The following is a 23,250-nucleotide window of genomic DNA, read 5'->3' on the forward strand; positions in this document are numbered from 1 at the left end:
CCCCCCCCCCCCCCCGGAGGGTGGCTTACTTTAAGCCTCCCCCTTCCCTGGTGGGCGCCTAACCCTACATTCCATTACAACCCTAACCCTACCCTCCATTGGACAGCTACCTTTAACCGACCCTTGCCTAACCTTAACCCCCGTTGCACTGTTTAAAAGGGGGCCTGCTATAATAGCGGGCACTGGGGCCACAGTTCGCATAGCGGGCGGCCCCAGGCGCCTTTTATTATGACGTGACAGGCACCCTTTTAAATAGGACGCTTCTTGCGTCTTTTTTAACTGCTCCTACTACTGGTACCTATTTGTTGCCATGCAAACTTCCATAGGTTTGCTTTCCGATCATGCTACATAGGTAAACCTTGGTTGAAAAAAGCAAACGTAAAACAATATATTTTTCTAAAGCACACAGTAACACTAGTCTCATTACTACTTCTGATCATGAATACAACTCCTGTGCTGACTCCGGTGCTTGATGAAGCTTGTATCCTCCCATTGCATTCTCTATTAGCCGAGCGGCACTTCTTTAGGCATTGGATCCCCTTTCAATCCTGCTAAAAGATTATTTGCTGCAAGGGCAGCCATGGCATTCCTAGTTTCCATAGTGGCACTGGCAATGTGAGGAAGAATGACTGCAAAAGAAAAGAAAAATGCAATGTACTGAATCAAACACAATTTGCACTATAACATTGAAAAGACTTGCAATAAGAGCAAAATACAAGGATATCATAAGACCTATTCCTTTTCAATAGTGGAAGAAAAACAAACCAAACTTTAAACTTAATTGAATGCCTATACTTTTGAATTAACAGCTTCTCTTCTGAGGTTTATACAAACTGCCCTTTGCTAGATTATTCAATTCACTCTTTTCTCCTAGGTTTTCTTCTAGGAGATAATTTTTCATCTTCTGTTTAAAATAACTTTTCAGCTCTCTGCAGTTGAAGAAGTACCAAAGGGTAGGTGAAACAGTCTGTCAAATCCTGAGTATTTTCTTACTTGCTGGTGGCTTAAAAGGCATTTTTATTGATCAGGTGTGAAAACACCACCTTGGAGAAAACTTAGGAGGAAAAGTGATTTCCATATGGACCCAGGGACCTTATTCAATTAAGGGTCACTCCTGAGTTTTCTCCTAAGAGATCATTTTTCATATTCTTTTTACAATAACTTTTCAGCACTCGGCAATTGAAAAAATACCAAATAGTACACATACTAAGTGAAAACAATACTGTCACAATGATTCTAGATATTTTCTTGTTTGCTGGTGGCTTAAAGGGCATTTTATTGATGAGGTATAAAAATATTACCTAGGAGTAAACTTAGGAGAGAAAGGCCCATATGCAATATACTTTTTGTCCTTAGTTTTCTCCAAGTTGATATTTTAATACCTTGTCAATAAAGTGACTTTTAAAACCCCAACAAGCAAGAAAATACACAAAATCATTTTAATAGTACTTTTTCTACTACTTTTGGTACTTTTTTAATTGCAAAATGCTAAAAAGTTATTCCAAAGGGAAAATGAAAAATTATCACCTAGGAGAAAACTCAGGAGAAAAATTGAATTGCATATGGGCCCAGGTCTTTTCATATTGAACCTGATTTACTAAGGCAATCCTGAGCTGGATTTACTGCTTGCGGCAAAGATTTCTGGATCACTTATGTTCTCCAGTGTTCTCAAGCTCAGAAGAACATTAGGAAATGACTCCAACTCACTACTGTTTATAGTTCACCTGTGGCAATCAGGAAAATGTGAATAGTATTTTGTCGCTGAGACAGCAACAAAGTGAATGATAGAGACGATTGTGCAACAACCCTGGGCACCGTTTAAAGAGAACCCGAGGTGGGGTTCTGAGAATAAAATCCACATACAGAGGCTGGGTCTGTCTATAGAGCCCAGCCTCTGTTGCTATCTTGATCGCCCCTAAGCCCCCCCCCCCCCCTGCGCTCTGCAATCCCCCCATAAATCACAGCCGCGCTGCTGGCACGCAGCTTGTCAGAGCGGGCTTTGTTTACCTCTATACTGTCGGTCTTACCGCTACCCCGCCTCCTGCAGAGCTCCGCCCCCCCCCCCTGCATCCCTTCCCTCACCGCTGATTGGTGGGAAGGGACGCGGGCGGGACCGGAGCTCTGCAGGAGGGGGTGGGAGCGCCGAGACTGACAGGAGCAAGGTAAACACAGCCCGCACAGTGCGGCTGTGATTTATGGGGTATTGCAGAGCGCAGGGGTGCTTAGGGGCGATCTAGATAGCAACAGAGGCTGGGCTCTATAGACAGACCCAGCCTCTGTATGTGGATTTCATTCCCAGAACTCACCTCGGGTTCTCTTTAAAAACAATAAGAAATTATATATAAAGTCTGTGCATTGTAACTGTATTACAACCTGCAGTGATGGGTGCCATGGGGATTGCTGACCACATCTGTTCTTTGTGTCTATAGCCCTCCAGGTAGACTGACATTCCCACAACACTGTTACTGGTAGAGGGGTGTCATCCCAGGAATCTGTCTGGTGTGCCTATGCTTGAAAATGGCCCTGCTGTTACTCCAGGATGAAAAACTGCACGCAGCTGGTCCTTTGGTTGTGAAAGCTACAATAAAGAGGCACTGTAGTGACATAGTTGAATGCAATACAATTATTCAGGATATCCACTTTAACTGTAACATTCCTGTCTTCTTTCCACTTTAGAATTGCTGTGTACTGTATTGAATGTAGCCCTGCCCACCCAGTAATGTTTAGCCTAAGCTGCTTAGGTCCCCATCCCCTCCCCCTCAAGAATTCTGGAAGACCATGTATATTGTGTACTGGCTTAGAAACATTCAGTAACAGAACATTCTGCAGAGATCACCCGACAGGACTAAAGATATCACCACCTGTTATACATTTCAGAATGTAAATCAGGGAGAGGAAAGATTTTACAATAAGCAAATGCCGAGTAAATAATCTATAAATGAATATTGTAAAAAATAATAATAATCATTTTATTCATTATAGAATCTTCTCTGCAGTTCCTCTTTATGAGAAATGTGTGTTTCAAAATACTGCAGGACCTGAAGGACATATACAAAATAAGCTACAGAATACAATGTTGCAAAGGCTGGAGCTGAAAAACAAGATATTTATCGAAAAATTCAGAAAAAAATATTTTTTTCTCAATTCTTTTGGATTTCTCTATGCAATCAATCATTGTTTATTAATTAAGGGAAAGTTGATCGATTTGGTTATATCCTGTATGACCCCCTGGCTTGATTCCAGATCTTCCTCTCCATCTTGGTTCAGGTGGTTTTGTGACATTTAAAAATGGTAACATTTGTAAAGCACTGTGGGGTTCAAAGCCCTGCACATTCTTCAGGTTCTCTTGCTCCCCCTCTCAATGCCACAGAGCTCACATTTGTAGGTGCACACTCACCATCTAGTGGTCATTTAAAGGAACTGCTGTCCAAACTAGCCAAAACCTACCTGATTCTTTTAAAGCGGACCCAAACCCAGAGGCGGGACAAGGTCCTCCAGCACCCAAGGCTGAGACACCAAAGTGCGCCCCTCCATCCCTCCCACCCCAGCCATCACACACTGATTGCTATTAGACTAAGAGGCGCCACAGGGCCCACAACCTCCCCAACACCTTAATATCTAGTTATCTGGCTTGCAGTCACTGCTATGTATCCCCTTTTCTTATTTCTTTCTGTTTCATATACAATTAGAAATGACAGCTGAATGAATTGTGCGCCCCCTCCTACACTGCGCCCTGAGGCTGGAGCCTCTCCAGCCTATGCCTCGGCCCAGCCCTGCACAAACCAAACATTTTTTTAAATTAAAATATTTAGTTGCAGCACTCTGACACATACAAAGATAAATAAACACTCCTTCAAACCTATGAACATTTCAGTGCATGCTTTTTACCCTTCTCTTTTCATAACTAGGGTTATACTGGGGGCAGCCATTAGCAATTCCTCCATTGCCAGACACCATCTACTCCACCAGTTTGCCGGATTTTGTCCCAGCAATTTGAAAGGAAGGGAGGGGTTCCTCCAATAAATGTAAAATATTTTATATTTGTCATCATGCAGCTGAAAAAAGGCTGCTATTTATTATTATAATTTAGAAAATAGATTTTATTTCTGAAATCTTGTATTTTTAATTTGGGTCCTCTTTAATCTTATCAACAGTGCTAACCTACTGTATTTAGGGATGCCCAGTTCACTCTCTAAGTACCTAATTAACAGGTGTATTAGTTGCTGCCAAGCTTAAAAGGACCACTATTGCGAAAACATTTTAATGTAATTAGAGATGGCCTGAACGGTTCGCCGGAGAACTTGTTCGCGGGAACTTAGCTGGTTCGAGTTCACTGTGAACTGCGAACACTTAGCGAGATGGACCCTCCCCCTATACTACATCATTGGGCTAAACTTTGACCCTCTTCAAGCCTGGTGTGACAGACCCAACTCCAACTATAAACGCCTGCTTACGTGAACTACAGCAATGGATGAGTGACAACTGGCTGAAACTAAATGCAGACAAAACTGAAGTCCTTCTGATCGGAGGGCAGCACATGACAACAAAACAACTTAACTTACAGTCTTCACCACTGGGAATAGGAAGCACAGATCTACACAGCTCTGATCATGTGCGTAGCCTGGGAGCATGGGCGTCCGCACATATGGCAAAAACGGGCGCCTGCCTCCCCCTGGCCACCCGCTGCCCCCCCCCTCTAGCCGCCGCTCCCCCCCCCCCCTCCTCTAGCCTCGTCAGACCTCGATCAGGCGGCGACCAATAGTGCGGGCGCTAGGACCTAGCACACCGCACTGATATGCGGAAGTGACATCACTTCCGCATATAGAGTGTGGTGCGTCCGTGCGCCCACTCTTATTGGTCGGGTCGCCCACTGATCGAGGTCTGATACGCTGCTGGCTGCAAGATGGGTGCGGCGGCGGCTAGAGGGGGGCTCCTGTCGCTCACTACCATTGGGGGTCCCTGTCACTCACTACCTAAACGGGGGTCCCTGTCACTCACTACTTAAACGGGGGTCCCTGTCACTCACTACTTAAACGGGGGTCCCTGTCACTCACTACCATTGGGAGTCCCTGTCACTCACTACCTAAACGGGGTTCCTGTCACTCACTACTTAAACGGGGGTCCCTGTCACTCACTACCATTGGGGGTCCCTGTCACTCACTACCTAAACGGGGGTCCTTGTCACTCACTACTTAAACGGGGGTCCCTGTCACTCACTACTTAAATGGGGGTCCCTGTCACTCACTACCATTGGGAGTCCCTGTCACTCACTACCTAAACGGGGGTCCCTGTCACTCACTACTTAAACGGGGTCCCTGTCACTCACTACTTAAACGGGGGTCCCTGTCACTCACTACCATTGGGGGTCCCTGTCACTCACTACCTAAATGGGGGTCCCTGTCACTCACTACTTAAACGGTGGTCCCTGTTACTCACTACTTTAACAGGGGTCCCTATCACTCACTACCATTGGGGGTCCCTGTCACTCACTACCTAAACGGGGGTCCCTGTCACTCACTACTTAAATGAGGTCCCTGTCACTACTTAAACGGGGGTCCCTGTCACTCACTACCATTGGGGGTCCCTGTCACTCACTACCTAAATGGGGGTCCCTGTCACTCACTACCTAAACCAGGTCCCTGTCACTCACTACTTAAACGGGGTCCCTGTCACTCACTACCATTGGGGGTCCCTGTCACTCACTACATAAACGGGGGTCCCTGTCACTCACTACTTAAATGGGGGTCCCTGTCACTCACTACCTAAATGGGGGTCCCTGTCACTTCCTAACCTGGGGACGCCTGTCACTTTCTAACCTGGGGGACGCCTATCACTAACCTGGGGGGTCCCTGTCATTTTCTAACCTGGGGGACGCCTATTACTAACCTGGGGGATGCCTGTCACTAACCTGGGGGGTCCCTGTCACTTCCTAACCTGGGGGACGCCTGTCACTTCCTAACCTGGGGAGTCCCTGGCACTTCCTAACCTGGGGGACGCCTGTCACTACCTAAACTGGGGGGCTCCTGGCACTACCTAAACTGGGGGGCTCCTGGCGTGACCTAAACTATCCAGGCCAGCCAGCCCAGCATCACCACCAGCCAACCAGCCCAGAATCACTGTCAAAAAGGCCACAGCATCACCTGTCAGGCCAGCATTTACTTCAACTAGCCAAGCACAGCCCAGCATCACCGCCACCCAACCCAGCCACAGCATGACCGCCAGCCAGCCCGGCCACAGCATCACCGCAAGGCCTTTCAGCCCACACATCATCCTTAATCCATCCAAAAACAGTATTGCCAGGCACCGCAGCCAGTAGAGGAGAATTGAGAAGCCAGGTGAGAGGTGTCTACCATATTAAGGGGGCATTCTGCCTATTTATGTGAAATGCTGTCTATTTATCTGTCTCATGACTGCTGAATTTGTGTTGGTGGAGCCTCCTGATTTGTTGGGGGCCTCATGATTGCTGAATTTGTCTAGTTGGGGGCATCATAATTGCTGAATTTGTCTTGTTGGGGGCCTCATGATTTGTTGGGGGCCTCAAGATTGCTGAATGTGTCTTGTTGGGCGCCTCATGATTGCTGAATGTGTCTTGTACGGGGCCTCATGATTTGTTCGGGGCCTCATGATTGCTGAATTTGTCTTGTTGGGGGTCACATGATTGCTAACTGCAAGACCATGGGAAAAGCTGAATCATCATCATGAGACAATAGCATTAAACCTACTTTTTTAGCTTTTTAAAACAGAAAATAAAACTGGGAGGTACTAAAAAAAAAATACATTTTTCAGGAGTAGGATGGATGAAATTATTGTTTATCTTCACAGTTTATTTTCAACTTGGATTTTCCAGAATGTTCATGTATCAGTTAAAACGTTTCTATTTAGTTTAAATTGCTGTTGCCACTTTGCGATAGATAAGTGACTTTTGGGTTGCAGTTTGGGCACTCGGCCTCCAAAAGGTTCGCCACCACTGTCCTAATCTAATGTCCCACATTGCTAAATTCATGTAAATTTGTCTTCACCCGTGGCCACACCCACATTCTGGTCCATGGCCACACCCATTTTGGTCCATGGCCACACCCATTTTTCGGCACAACGTAACCCCTGTATTTTTCGGCACACACTACCAAACTGAAATCCTTGTCGCCGCACCACTTCTTCCCCACCTTTTTGCCCCCCCCCCGGAAAATTTTCTGCGGACGCCCATGCCTGGGAGTTTTAATTGATGGGGATTTAAACTTCAGAACTCACATCTCTGCTGTGGTGAAATCATCCTATTTTCACCTTAAGAACATTTCAAAAATCAAGCACCTCATCCCCCCAGAAGATCTACCAACCTTAGTTCATGCCTTCATTACCTCCCTACTGGACTACTGCAATGCTCTCTACACTGGCCTTCCAAAAAAGGACTTGTAGCGCCTACAGCTGATACAGAATACTGCTGCCAGACTGCTAACCAACCAACCCCATCACTGCCACATGACGCCAGTCCTGCACTCCCTATACTGGCTACCTATAGAATGGAGGGTCCTATTCAAGATCGGCCTACTGACATTTAAATCACTGAATAATCTGGGCCCTGGATACATAAAAGAAATGTTGCAGCTGCGTAGCAATCCCCGCATTCTCAGATCCACAGGTTCTAATAATCTAGTTCTAAAAATCAGAGTGCACTTGGAAAATTTTGGTCCCAGAGCCTTCTGTCATGCTGCCCCTACGTTTTGAAACTCCTTACCTCAACAGATCAGGACAGTTCCATCCCTGGACATGTTAAAATCCAGACTGAAAACCCACCTGTTCAGTTTGGCATTTGCAGAAATATAACTTTTGTTGTGTAAATACTTCATCCTACTACCAATTACTGAATCTGAGAGAGCCTAAGCGCTTTGAGTCCTATGGGAGAAAAGCGCTATAGAAATGTTATTGTATTCTGTTGTATTATTGTACATCACAGTCAGCAGACACATGGCAGCCAATCAGGCTGCACTCCCTCCTGGAGCCATGTGCTCACTCTGTGTGCTGCTGTATTAGTGAGAGAAGGGAGAGACATTGGAGAGATATTGGCCCATATGCAATTACCTTTTTCACCTGAGTTTTCTCCAAGGAGATAATTTTTCATCTTCGATTTAAAATAACTTTCCAGCACTTTTCAACTAAAAAAGTACAAAAAAGTTATTTAGAGCATTTTCTTGCTTTCTGGTAGCTTAAAAGGCATTTTATTGGCAAGTTTAAAAATATCACCTAGGTGAAAACTCAGGAGAAAAAGTTAATTGCATATGGGCCATTGTATTATAGCAGCAGTCACTGCATACCTTTTCCCTGCACCTGTGTGACTGCACAATTGTATTATAGCAGCAGTCACTGCATACCTTTTCCCTGCACCTGTGTGACTGCACAATTGTATTATAGCAGCAGTCACTGCATACCTTTTCCCTGCATCTGTGTGACTGCAACATTTTATTATAGCGGCAGTCAGTGCATACCTTTTCACTGCACCTGTCTAACTGCACATTGTATTATACCACCAGCAGTCAGGTCAAAAAAGTGTTCAGTACCTCACCTTTATTAAAATTAATGAGGCATGGATCCCGGAGGGCTACTGCCTGCCCAAAGACAGCATCTCTGCCTGCACGCAGTGCGACTGCCTGCCCCAAGACTAAGTCAGTCCCCACACAGCATCTCTGCCTGCAGGCCGCTTGACTGCCTTCTCCACCACCACCAACAGGGTCCAGGACTCCAGGTGGATTCCTGAATTTTTATGGCCGCTGCTGCTAGCAGCGGCTGCTACCAAACATAATAATATTTTTTCTGGTGCGTGTACATGCCTAATTTTTCTGGCTGCACTGCGGCTGCAACAATTTACATGTGTCAATTCCCCTTCGTGATCATTACCTTGCCGCGGTGAAGGGGCTTGCGTATAAAATTGACCTATATTAGTGTGTTGGGGGGGGAACACCCAAGATAATAAGGTTGTTGCTTCATTGTAGACAGACAAATTCGATCAGCTGGACAGTCACTGTTGTTCTGTCATTGCGCTACTTCAGCCCGACCATATGGGCTTGAAAACCGCCATCGCCTGCACTCTCGCCATGGTGCGCACCAGTCCAGCATGGCCATCACTACACAAACAACTGTTTGTGTTGCGTTACACAGTGAGTTTATTCTGTCAGTGTGAAGCAGTACACTACTTACACTAACTGCTGATCCATGTATACACGCAGGATGTTTTCAAGCACTTTAGGCCTCCAATTTAGCAATGCAATGTGATTTCTGCCTTTTAGGGATTATAACCCTGCTGTGCATCAAATCCGTAATTTTCCTCGTGGCTTTTGGCATGTATCCCACTCCGCCATGCCCCCCTCCAGGTGTTAGACCCCTTGAAACATCTTTTCCATCACTTTTATGGCCAGAAACGGTGTTTGTAGTTTTTCAAGTTCGCCTGCCCATTGAAGTCTATTGCGGTTCGAAAAGTTTGCAGGTTCGCAAACTTTTTCGGAAGTTTCAAGTTCGAGCTACGCGAACTGAAAATCGGAGGTTCGAGCCATCTCTAAGAGTAATATGCACTATAAATTACTTTTTTTTACCATTGTTGCTGTCACTTAAAGTAGATGATAAAAAGCTGACAGATGCTTGACTTGTCCATCTCTTCATGGGGGATTCTCAGTATTTTCTTTATTCTTTACAAAAAGCGCTCCTCTGGAACGTCCATCACTGCTATCACCCACCATCCGCCAATAAGATCAGAAAGGTCTAGAGGCTCTCCTGGCACTGTTGCTCCACGTTGCTCTGCACCGACCCGCTGCACCAGCCAAGACTGTTGCTATTCTCCTACAGCTTCCACTACGCAAGATAAACACTAAAGCCCAAGCAAAAGCTTCTTCATAGCTCTCGCCAGGGCTCCCCATTGGTCCACTCAGTGGGCCAATCAGAATCATTCACAGGATTTTGGGAATGATTCTCTCATTGGACAAGGTGCTCATCCCCACCTCCAGTGTCCAGGTGGATGTTGGGGTAACTACCCTCATGTATGTAGGGATAGGTCCTAGGAAGCTTATGTTGGAATCTGGGAGCCCCCTTTTCAGAGTCCCCTTTAATAAGGGGACCCCCAGATGTTCCAGGTTAATAAGTACAGAGGGTCACTTTTGCCTCTATACCTATTTAGTGTCAAAAGTACACTTACACGTTATTAAAAGGAAAGAGAAATTTCTTCTGTATCTTTATGCTTCCTACCCCAACAGTGCTGCTCCTCTCGGCAGCTGGGTTAGCAGTGCGGCATACCATGGAGCAGGAGAGGCAAGGAAAAGAACAATGGGCTCGGCCAAGATGATCCAGCACCCAGGATCTCTCGGTGACACACATTGGGGGCACTGTAAACATTCTTAGCAGAGAACCCACCAACCAGCCACCTCAGCTGAGGACCCTCAACCGTGAGTGTGTGCGAGGCTTTAGTCTTTAAATTGTTCTTACTTGTTGTTATTGTTAGACCTAGCATCCTGTGAAATACAGTACAATATACAGTAGAATCCCATTATAGTAAACTCCAAGGAGCCAGGAAAAGCAGTTTACTATATCAGAAGTTTACTATATCAGGATTGGTCATACATTGTATATTTATACAGAAGCATTTGCTGGGACTGGAGGTTTACTATATCCAGAGGTTTACCATATCAGAGTTTCTATAACGAGATTCTACCGTAAACATACAAAAAAACACTGAAAATGTGTTGCAAAATTACAAAGAGATCACAGCTCTCACAATTAATTTGCCGTTTCAATTTTAAGAGCTTGCTGCTTGCAAGCTTTCTTTTGATCTTACAACACTTACCACAGTTCTTTAGCTTGAAAAGTGGGTGATTTGTTGGTAGAGGTTCTGGCACTGTAACATCAAGACCAGCAGCTGCAATCTCTTTAGTTGCCAAAGCATCATATAGATCCTCCTGATTCACCACAGCCCCCCTGTGTGGTAGAGATACATAGTGTATAGTAAAACCCCAAGTTGAACACAATGAAAATGATTTACCTAGGATTTCCTGAGTAGAGAAAGTTGTAAAACACACAGAAAAAAAATAAGTGAAAAAGCAAAAACAGAGCTGCATTTTGAACATTTTCCATTGGGAGGGAAAGGTTTGCAAGTGATAAAAAACTTGCTGCATATGAGTCTCCTATTGCTCCTGCATTGCACAAATGATACCAGCTGACTCAGTTGTAAAATGAAAGCTCTCAATGCCTGTGTAAATTTGAATTCACTTGGCCTGTTGATTAACGTTATTAATTACATTTATTAATATAATAATACTTTAAAAGACAGCAACATTAAAACTGGTACAACACCCTAACCATATTCTCACCTTTCTTTTAACCCTTTTGTACCATGCAGGAATCTAAAAGTCCCCTTTAATAACACATACCTGCACACACCTTTGCACTACCTGTAGAATAGCAGTGGGTGGAGATTAATACAGGAAATATATTGTCTCCAGTTTACTTTGAACAGCAACAGAATAAACAATGTTTAAGTAAAAAGTTGTCACCGTTTTATGTGCTGGCTTGTGAAAGGTTTACTTTTGATGGATACTGCATGATCTGGTTAGTACTCCACAAGTTTATTCCTGACAGATTTTATTTAGTACTGTGGAGGCACCTTGTACCAGAGTAGCATTTCATATAAGTAGAATCTTCTTGATTAGCTGTTGTTAACTCATATTTGCCAGGTTAGGAGCTCCTCACTAACCACTTTCTCACCACAACTGCAGGATAATACTGTAACTACACAGCATAAACATGCACCCTTAGTTGGATAGTGCGATGTGGAGATTGTCAATACATTTTAAGAAAGAGTGGCACTTTCATAAGTCCAGGTAACAAAAAGGGTTTATTCACATGTTGTAGATCAAGTTCACTCAACCTCACATTTGCAAATGAAGCACCTGTCGCCTGCCCCTAAAATATTCTCACTGATGTATTCCTTCTTCGTGTAGGATGCAACTTACCGTAAATGCTTGTGTGTGCCCTATATCCGGAATAGACTTTTGTAATATCCTTCTCTGTTGTCTTCCAATTAACTAGCTCACATTTTTCCAGTCCATCCCGGGCTCTGCTAATGACTAATACATTTATCTCCCCACTCCTCAGGGGCTGCTTCACTTTGTTCCTCTGCTGGTTTCCCATCAGATCAAAGATCCAGTTCAAGCTTCTAACTCTTACCTACAAAGCCCTCTCCAATCTGGTTCCTTCATACATCACCATACACATTTCAAGATATCATGCCAAGAGCACTCTACACTCTACTAGTGATCTTTTCCTCATTCATACTAGTCACCTCTTCCTACTACCACATACAGGATTTCTTACATGCTTCTCCCATCCACTGGAACTCGCATCCTAAATCATTTTGACACCACACTCTCCAACTTTGTTAGTATTCAAACCCAACCTAAAAACCCACTTTTTCAAGTAAGCATACAATCTGACCTAGGCCATCATACCTGGTTACTGAACCACAATAGTTTGCAGCTACTGTAAGCTATAAAGCACACAGCTCCATCTTATGTGCAGCTTACTTGTCTCCCCTTCCCCTAGTTACCTTGTATGTCAACAATCTGAATTAATGCTTTTCATTTGAAGAGTATAAAATAAAAAAAAATAGAATCACAACCCCTTGTCTAAACATGTTGATTTGCAAATTGTCTAAACCAGGGGTTTCAAACTCGCGGGCCATTTGCAGCTCTCGATACAATATTTTGTGGCCCGCACCAGCAATAGCTTCCTTATAGTTCGCTTCAGTGCTCCCAAGTAATCCTCCACATCCCCGCCGCTAAACGAGGGCTGCAGAGCCCCCAAATCGCCCGGGGGGCAATCCGCCGGCATTTCTTGGAAGGGGCAGAGCTTTCAGCTTCAGCTCTGACCCTCCTGAAAGCTCTGCCCCTTCCAGGAAATGCCGGCGGATTTCCCCTTGGGCGATTTGGGGGCTCTGCAGCCCTCGTTTTGCGGCGGGGACACGGCGGATTACTTGTAATGGGAGCACTGAAGCGAACTGTAAGGTAAAATGTTTAAAGATGATACCGCGCTTGGAACTGTTACCTAAAAATAATTAAAAATGTCTCTTAAAATCATGGAGCGCAAATAGCAGAAAAGTCACTTAACTTTGTAATCTGTTGTAAACATATAAGATAATCGCCGTAGGCGGAGGTGCAAGGAAGTGCTGGGTTGAATGGTGGCGCGGATTGGCGTCTTTGATGTCTTGCAGAGGCTGATGCTGTGGGAGCGGTGTCCCGGGAACACCATATGTTACACGCTTGTTACCTCTGAAGCATTGTGAGTGCAATATGTGTTTTTAAAAATTCTTTTTAATAAATAGTATTACGTTATAGTCGCCCCCTTTTGAGTTTTAGTTTATTTCTGAATGGAGGTCTGAGAGGAACTCTGAGGACATTGATGCTTCTTATTAAAGGCTGGGAACCTGCAATACCCCCCAAAAGCGATTTAAATACCTCTTAACTCAGAGGTTTCCTGGGTGAGTGCGGGTTAATTGGGGGGGCGGGGTGCCTGTCATTCACGAGGTGCTGTGTTGGTGGGAGAGGATTACTGGTCCCACTGGTGAAAGTGGTGAAGGGAATCTGAGAAACTGACTGTGTTGCCCTATGAATTTTTTTTCCTGTTTTTGTCTCCTTTTAAAGTGTTTGCTTTTGGTGGCCATTGGATGAAATATCCACTCAAGTGAACTGGGTTGCATCTCTTTGGGACTATAAGCTTGCAGCGCGATTATCTTATATGTTTATAAGGTAAAATAGGCAAAATAGTTCGCTTCAGTGTAAATTTGATTTTGAAATAAAAATCAATGCAAGGGACAGGAGCTGCTGATTGTGAAATCCCTTATGCGGCCCAGCCTCATCCTGACTTTGCCTCCTGCGGCCCCCAGGTAAATTGAGTTTGAGACCCCTGGTCTAAACCCTATACAATACTGGAAACAGAACTAAGACAATATACCAAATGATGAAACTGAGAAATGTTATTATTTTATGAAAAAATATTTGGGCTTTACGCTAGCAACAGAATTAAAAAAAAGTTGCAAAAAAAAAAAAAAAACCAACACAATCTTGGAAGGTTACTGTAACTATACGCTCAAATGTTTTATATATCATATTTGTTTTCTTACCTGCTGGTATTAATGAAGATTGCACTGTTTTTCATGTTGGAGAAGAGCTTTTTGTTGCAAATGCCTTGTGTAGCAGGAGTTAGCGCACAGCAGACAAGAAGAAAATCTGACTGTCTGGCCAGTTCCTCTAAGGATACTGCAAAACAGCATAACAACAACTCAGTAAGCATGATTTACAAAGCTATTCAATAGCTGTAAAGAAATGCAGACACAGAAATAACCTAGCAAGTCAGGTAATGCCGTTCTATATTTGTAGAAAAATTATTTGTAGTAGAATTAGCCCTACAGCACAAACCAATGATGGTGGGCAGGGGAGAGGCGAGAACAATGCAATCATTATTGTGCCCCTGTACCCACGCTGGTCTGACCGCCCAATTCTTGGCCATGGCATTCGTTATCATCTGCCACCTCCAATTTCAGTCCAGCTTAGGTATGGGCCTTAACATAGGCTTGTCTTTATCTGCTGATCAGCTGGTATAGTGACCCATATCATTATGGAATAGCCCCCTAAATTTCACAGTTGTTTGATTTCAGGGTTGATAGATTGAATATGTGATATTAATGGAAAATTTCATTTTCACACAAGAACAACAACATTATTTATTCAGTGTCCTTTCAAATAGGAACTAATACAGAATGAACACTTACCAAATGTGGCATGTATCTTTGCTGCCAAATCATCCCTTGGTGCAACATCATTGTAAATGAAACTCTTGACACCAAATGGCTTCAGACGGTTCACAATGGCTTCACCTTAATGGATATGACAATTGTTTTAGAAATATAGCCTACTAAAAATGTATTCATGGTAGCATTCTATATCAGTAGCATACAAAACATTAATAACATAATTTGCTTAAAGGAACACTATCGATTAACATGTTTTTTTAAACTGGGATTGAGAGAGTTCCTGAAGTGCTGGTAAATAATGATGTATATATTTCACTTGCTTATCTCCTTTGTTAACTGTATCAAATTCTTTTCACTCTTAACTGATGGCAAGCCTGCTCAAATCTGACAGCAGAGTGTAACATAAGGGGAGGGGGAATTCCCTCACAGTGCATCTGTTAACCCTGTGTGTGAGAGAAAGCTCTCAGTAGCTGCAGCTGCCTGTGTCCTGTGTCTCTGACTGAACTGTCTGCAGAGAGCAGAGGAAATGCAACTTGTTATAAACATTTTTAATTGTCTATGACACCACAGCTTTTCATACTTTTTTTTTTGCTTTCAGAGAAAAATACTCTGTAGTCTGATATGCAAAAAAAAAAAACAACAACACTGGCTGTGCATTGAAGCAGACACCCCTTTTGAGAATGATTTGTCCCAATAGAGCTAAATCCTACACATAATGAATTAAACTTGTGCCTCTGATATTTAACATGAAAAGTAGGAAAATGTTTACACAGCTACTTAGACATTATTTGTACATTGTCATTTTAGAACACTTGCTTTAATAGTATTCCTTTAAAACATTTGCCTAAAATGGATCCAAACTAAAACGCCTTGTGCAATATTCAAGATTACATTTTAATATGAAATGTTATTTTTTAAATTATAAACATTAACTACTTACAAGCTGAAGCCCTCCCCCTCCTTAGCATTCAGCAGAGGCAAGTGATCTGGCAGCATCTTGTTGCATGCTGGGACAACTGCTGCACAGGCTCCCAGAATCACTAACACAAGCAAAATCGCTGAAAAATTGCATACATTTGCATTTGTGTTTGCTAAGATTGTGATAGCCTGATTTTGGTGCAGCAAACCACTTGTCAAAAATTGAGTGAGGTTTAGCTATATAGTATTGTTGTATTTTCTATTTATAATGCTGTGGGTGCAATAGGTCCAAAGCTCTTTCTTAATTAATGTACATGATGTAGAGGCGCCAAAGTGAAATAAAATTGTTAAAATCCCATTTAAAAATAGAGGAGGTAACAGTAAACTTACCTCCTCTCTGAGAAATCAATGGTGAGGTTAAGAGCTGCAGTGGCATTTCTGCCAGGTTATTCATGTTCACATAACAAAATTTAGATGGTTCTCCATAACTTAACTAGGTACCCAGTATTATACCTCCCACAAGCATGGGCTTAAGTCATACATTTCCATACCATGCACTGATGATTTTCAGAGACTCTAAAACAGTTGTATGCAAGTGGTATAGATATGTGAGAATTCAATGATCCTAAAAGCAAGTCTGGCCACAAGAGCAAAAAGAAATGATTTGCATGACTCCACCCACTGTTTTGAAGTGATACATTGTTGTGTTTTTTCTTTTTGAATACCTGCTGAAAGTAATCATCTACAATTACTTCCTGTTTTAGCAATGTGATACTGTATATTGAAGTACATTATACTTTTTTTTTTTATTAAAAACAGGCTTCCAGTCTATAAAGAAATACATTTTATCCAAGCTTATGTACAAAATTACATAGTTTATATAACGCTACTAAGCTCACATCAGTCAGTCTTCTATAGGTAAAGTTATGCCTGTACATTACAGATATTACATATATTCCACAATAATACTGTCTCATTCAAAAATGCAGGCGGCATCTAACATTATTACTTCGCAGGACTTAGCACATTTTCGTCATAGTCTGGTGACTGTGTACACAATATCAAAGCTACTTTAATATTTATCCAGCAATAAAAAGAAGAAAATAACTTGAATAAAGTAAATTACATTTTGCCTTCACGATTTTGCTACTCACCTATCCTGCCCAAGCCAAGAATACCCACTGTACTTCCAGAAAGCCCACTTCCACACATCCACAAAGGCTTCCATGTGCCCCATCCACCACTGAGAATGACAAAATTATGAGTTGTGGAGATTGTTTCACAAAACATGGATTAGTAAAAAACCTGCACAAATATAAAGCCGTTCCCTACAGCATCCACTTTAAAAGATACCTGAAGCAAGAGGAATATGGAGGCTGCCATATTTACCGTGAACAAGTGTATCCAAATAGATTAGGGTGGCAGAATTGGCTTTTTTTCAAAGGAGTTCCAGTGATAGACTCTATTTACGTTTATTAAAGGATTTTAGAAAACCTCAACTGCAGGCACTGTAAAAAGTCGTTTGAGTAAGTCATTACGCTAGCTTCAGTTTTACTCCCCAGAGTATTGTTGTCCTATCAGCTTTGGAAAGTGCCTTCTCTATTCAAAACATAATAGTTCTGATCAAAAAGCTGTTTCTACTGGTAGATAGGCACAGGGGCCCATATGCAATTGCCTTTTCACCTGAGTTTTCTCCTAGGTGATATTTTCACTATTTGCAAATAAAATGCATTTTAAATTACCAGCAAGCAAGAACAAACTAAAAATAATTTTTATAGTAGTTTTTTAACTACTTTTTGGTACTTTTTAAATTGGAAAATGCTGTAAAGTTATTTTAAATGCAAGGTAAAAACGTATCTCCTAGGAGAAAAATCAGGAGAAAAAGTTAATTGCCATGTCGTTTCAAGTTTGTGTTTTTTTTTTTTAAATAACAAATCGTGATGTCTTTTTAAAGTGACCCTTCCTCTTGATCTAAAGGGGCCAATTCCACTAAGTGCAAATTCGTAATGCGAATATTCTCAATGAAACTGTAACCAATGCATGTCAATAGAGTCATTTCCATTGAATGCAAATTTGCCATTGCGGTGCAATGCAGAAAAAATATGGATTACATGCTGCAGATTTCTGCGGCATGCATCCGCTTCCCATACAATGATTGATGACCGCATACGGATTTCCACGCTAACATTCGCGGATACAACCTGGAAATCCGCACCCAGAAAAACAGATGCAGAATGCAATATGATAGTGGAAATAGGCCCAAAATCAAGAACTGAACTTAGATTTGGGAAACACGATACTTAAATTTCTCTGCTGTTAGGGATGTGTTGTTGAAATGTGACAGAGAAGGAAAGAAAGACAGCATTTTCTGTGCAGTTGCCTGCTTCACTTTATGATATAAACCCTAATAAGACGAGGCAATGAAAAATGTTTTTTGTTACTTTTTTAGCTGTACTTGTGAAACGTTTTCTGCCCAACCTTTATTGTTTATTTTTAGATTTCTTTATTTACATAAAAGCAGGATTTAACCTATTATTAGGTTGTCAGCAACTTTGCAGGTGAGGTCATGTGAATGCATGTCTGGGTGTGCATGGCCTTATGGCCAGGTGCAGATATTCCATTAGAGATAAATTTGTCTCTTGGTCGAATCTGCCCATACTCGTTCTAATGTATGGGCACCTTTATATAGTCCACTGTTTTAAACAGCATCCAATCACAGCATTGTATTCAAACTGACCAATCACAGTAAGATTCACATTGAAGGACCTGATGGGGAACTTATGCTGCTGGAGGGATTGACGGACATTGTTCCCTGGGATGAGCTCGAAAAATCTGAAGAATCTTGGGAAGCACCACCCTTTGCATTAGGATCACGAGGTCCCTTCGGTCCACGTCACGGTTTGGGTCTTGGCTTATGTGCCGGTCTCTGCCAATTATAGATATAACCGGAGGTGTAAGCATATTCATCATGGTGAAATTTTTCCTGTTTGATTGCTTCAATTTTTTTTGATGTGTTTCAAGATGAGTCATCAATTCATGCGAAAATATTTGGTATGCCTCCGCAGAGATAAGTTTTTGTAATTTCGCTTTCAAATCTATTTGCTGTTTAGTTAGTTTCGGTAATTCTTCCTGTAAAGTGAGCAACATAGCATCAAACAACGCCTTGTTCCATATTAAGCTCCATGTGTGACAGAACTTTTGATCACTTGGGAACATTATCGGCGATACGTTGGATCACATGCCTCGTGGTATACGTCCCAGTCTGCGATATTATACCAAAGTTTTGGCATTCAGCTCTAGGTTGATATGTGCTTTGGCCACTCTCAGAATCTGCTTTTTGATAGTCTTTTCATCAGCCATGTTGAGGAACAAAACTTCACCAGATATTTGTGAAACAATCCTTGAAGCTTCCTCTGGCGAGTAAGAAAAGGTAAGTGCATCCAGATTAGCTTCCTCCATCCTGGACTTATATGGTGGGTGCTCACGTAATGTGCTGTAGAAATCCAATAAAGAACATAACGGAGCACAGCAACACCCAGAATTTGTTGCGACGTGCCTCGGTCGATCCGGCAGCACCCTGGATCATCACTAGTTTGACGCACATACAGTTCCCTATCAGGTCAGCCGGGTGGGGAATTGTTGCGTCATTAGCTTTGGGTGGCGCATGTGTATTTTTGTACGCATCTGACGCGTACGGAGAGGATGTGTGTCACAGGTTTGGCGACCTATCAGTGTGTAGCAGCATAAGTTCCCCATCAGGTCCTTCAATGTGAATCTTACTGTGATTGGTCAGTTTGAATACAATGCTGTGATTAGATGCTGTTTAACACAGTGGACTATATAAGACTGTCAATTTGTCTGTTTGATGTCAGACCACATATAGCCTTGCTTGAAAAAGGAGCTATACACTTTGAAACGTTGCTATATGATGGCATACTAAAAAAGAGCTATTTCAAGACAACGGTGCCGGTCCTCTTCCTTCAAGCATTGATTTGAATATGTGTGATGTAGGGCCAGCTCATCTTTGTGGAAAGGCATCAAAAGGTAAGTGCAAATGCCGGATTACCATATCCACCAGCGGTACCGCGCAAGAGAAGAAAAAGATGCCAGGGGACCTCATGGGCTACAGGGGGCTGGAGGAAGCCCCAGGCACGTTCCTTTTGCTGGCACTGCTCAGGGTCACTTTAACTATCCATGTATAGCTCTACACAGATGCACAAGGGATCACTTTAACACAGTTGGCAAACGTATTATTTGCAGGGATGTGGAAGATCCTCCTAAGAAGCAATTCTCCACTGACTCAGGAAGTGTAAGTCGTGTGGGATAATTAAAGCCACTGTCTACCAAACGGATGCCTGACAGCTGGGATAATTAATCAGCTGCCAGCTAATTGATTAGCAGCTATTGGCTTTCATTGGCTAGCAGGACTTCCACTTCCTGGCATTTGTACATTAGTAAGCAAATTCCTAAACTGAAGGCAACCTCTGTTTTCAAATACAGAAATAGCAATAAATGTTTTAGTTAAAAGCAGCGTGCTCAGGGTTAATGCAGTTATTTGATGAACTTATCACACCTCTGTGGTACCGCCTTCTTTATTCTTAATAGTGAGAACTGTGTTGGTTATACAGCTAAAGATTGTTGGTCTCCTTTAAAGGACACTTGAAGTGAGAGAGATACAGAGGCTGCCATATTTATTTCCCTTTAAACAATACCAGTTGCGTGGCTATCCTGATGATCCTTTGCCTCTGATACTTTTATAGACCCTGAAAAAGCATTCAACAGATCAGGTGTTTCTGACGTTTTGTTAAATATAACAAGATTAGCTGCATGCTTGATTCTGGTGTGATTCAGACAATACTAGATCAAAAATAGATCAGCAGGGCTGCCAGGCAACTGGTATTGTTTAAAAGGAAATACATTTCGCAACTTCCATATACTTCTCGCTTCAAGTTCCCTTTAACTCTATAGGGCCATAGAAATCATGGCGCCATTAAAAAGCTGCACAATATGCACAAGTATCTATTTGCTGTTAGCATTAATTACATGACCTCTGTAACAAGGCATCCTTCTTTCAAATACATAGGTCAAAATGTGTATTTGTAACTAGCAGTGGGCAGGCAACTTTTTGTCACAATTTTTAAAAATGTTTTACTGCATCCCACGATACTTGTGCCACAATCTCTTTTGTATCTAAACAGTCAGCAATGTTTGGATAACATAAATTACATGCCTAAGGAAAATCAACCAGCTTTTGCTGCAATAAAACTTGGGCATTGCTTGGTCAAGTTTCCCCCATTACCTTCTTGCTTCATCCACAGCTTCAATCAGTCTTCGAGATGTTGCCAATAGAAGTGCCACAGTGAGCTCAGCCACAGCTTCTGTTAATACATCAGGTGTAAAGCCAACTCTGATCCCTCTGGTAAACAAAATGGTACAGGTAACAATATTTTAATAGAATCAACAAGACCAGTGGGACATATTTACCGTCTCTTATTTAAAGGAAACCTAAATTGAGAGGGATATGGATGTAATTAAACAATACCAGTTGCTTGGCTGTCCTGCTGATCTCTCTGGCTGCAGAAGTGGCTGAATCACAACCCTGAAACAGGCATGCAGCTAATCCAGTCTGACTTCAGTCAGAGCACCTGATCTGCATGCTTGTTGAGGGGCTGTGGCTAAAAGTATTAGAGACACAGGATCAGCAGGAGAGTCAGGCAACTGGTATTATTTTAAAATGACAAATCCATATCCTTCTCAGTTAAGGTTCCCTTTAAGAAACTGAGGTAAGAATTAGTTCAAGTAGTATCCTCAGAAGTAATAATGCAGAAGTAATCATGGTGGTACCTTATTGACTGTTGTGTGCAACACAGCATGCCTAAGGCAGAGCTTTCCCGCCCCTGTCCTCCAGAACCATTGTGCACAGGGGCGTAACAATAGACCCTGCAAGAGATGCCTCTGCAGGGGGACCCAGAAGCTGCAGGGCCCAGTGGGGGGAAAGTTTGAGAGACTGACAACTAAGGGCATGGAGAGAAAACGTATTCTGCTCTCGTACCATTGTTATATTGACTGCTTGTGTCCACCACACAGATAAGGAATCATACACACTTTGGAATGTGTACACTGTCCCTGCTCCCTAGGGTTCATAAAAAACATCTGTCTCACGCTGCAGCAAAGTTCTGATGACTTCATGTACAACGTTACAAACAAAGGAGTCACAGGTTGAAAAAAAGTTGTAGACCTTCCCTCAGAAGAGATTCCTAGATTCTTATCACACACAGGCTAGTGACCTTATGGTGTCTGATTACGGACACAGTGGAGTGGGTAAGACTGATGTCTGACTGTTGCTGCCTCATTGAGAGCTTGTTGTCTCATACTGAGTCCAAGATCCTGTAATAACAGTATCAATCAGTGAAATTCTGAATGTTTTCAAACAGGTTAGCCACGCCAGACGTCCATACACAGGCAATTTGTTAAGCTTGGAGGTGTAATCTCCACAGTCAGCATACAACACATAAGCTGACGTGAAGGAGGTACACACACCAGCACAAGGGATCAGGATATCCCCAGTTTAGTGGAGGAGAGGACTGACTCCAATAGGAGATTGTGGCGCACAGAGCCGGTGCAGATCCGAACAGCCACAAACAATACTTTCGTAATAACGTCTCAGCGCAAAGTAGCGCTGAGCGCATAAACCAGGACTGAGGAGATCAGAATAAGTAGACAGAATGAACGCTTGCTAGCTAGCGGCTACTTAGCGACAGCAAGCGTCCAAAACCAGACAGACTGGAATGAGGCAGCCAATGCGTTGCGGCGATGGCGTGCCTCACAAAGACAGGACAGGATAGTCAGAAAATAGCAGGATCGAGACAGATGAACGTAACACAGATAAATATACAATAAGTATGTTTTCCTAGCGTATTACAATTACAGCTATCAATGAAACTCTTTGTAAGGTCTGACTAACATATGTATATATCGGCAATGAACCGATATATGACATAAGCAGGAACGCTGACTAGGACTGGAGTAATACAGGGAACAGGACTCAGAAGGATTCGCTATCTCTTCGCAGAGATGAACGCAATCCACAAACAGGACCAGGAACAGGATAACTAGCTCAGCACGGGTGTTCACGGTACGCGCAAACTACCAAAACGTGCTGGAAAACTGACTAACTGAACACAGGAAATAAACAGTTCGTGTACGTATATATCAGTGACACTGATATATCAACGTAACACAAATACAAGGAAAATAACAAAATGCGCAAGTATGCGTATATATTGGCGATGAACCAATATATGACACAAGACAAGCAAGTAGCAACTTCTAGAACAAGAGCAGAACTAGGAGGACTCGCTGACCCCTTCGCAGGAGTCAGCGCAGTCCACACGGACCAGGAACGAGGTGGGGCACGAGCAGAGTAACAGATACAATCTGAGACTATGGTAGCCCATGAGACATTGCAGGAAGCAGTTCTTTATACTGAGGTCATCCAATGGGAGCAGACCTGCAGATTCCCACACAAGTGAATGGTAATTAATCACAGG

At 42.8% G+C, this 23,250-nt stretch overlaps 1 protein-coding gene across 2 annotated transcripts in view; it reads right to left on the minus strand.

The window, feature by feature from the left end:
* Window positions 1–23,250, minus strand: part of LOC137514641 (glyoxylate reductase/hydroxypyruvate reductase-like) — a 46,039-nt gene continuing 22,789 nt past the window's right edge. For both annotated transcript variants that reach the window (XM_068234223.1, XM_068234224.1), the window contains 6 exons: window positions 21,000–21,116; window positions 16,855–16,943; window positions 14,801–14,905; window positions 14,153–14,288; window positions 10,823–10,953; window positions 1–629 (listed from right to left, as the gene is read on the minus strand). In XM_068234223.1, coding sequence (XP_068090324.1) covers window positions 505–629; window positions 10,823–10,953; window positions 14,153–14,288; window positions 14,801–14,905; window positions 16,855–16,943; window positions 21,000–21,116 — 703 coding nt within the window. In that variant the 3' untranslated portion in view covers window positions 1–504. The remainder of the gene's footprint in view (window positions 630–10,822; window positions 10,954–14,152; window positions 14,289–14,800; window positions 14,906–16,854; window positions 16,944–20,999; window positions 21,117–23,250) is intronic.

This window comes from Hyperolius riggenbachi, chromosome 1 (genome assembly GCF_040937935.1).
Source record: "Hyperolius riggenbachi isolate aHypRig1 chromosome 1, aHypRig1.pri, whole genome shotgun sequence".
Lineage (NCBI taxonomy): Eukaryota > Metazoa > Chordata > Amphibia > Anura > Hyperoliidae > Hyperolius > Hyperolius riggenbachi.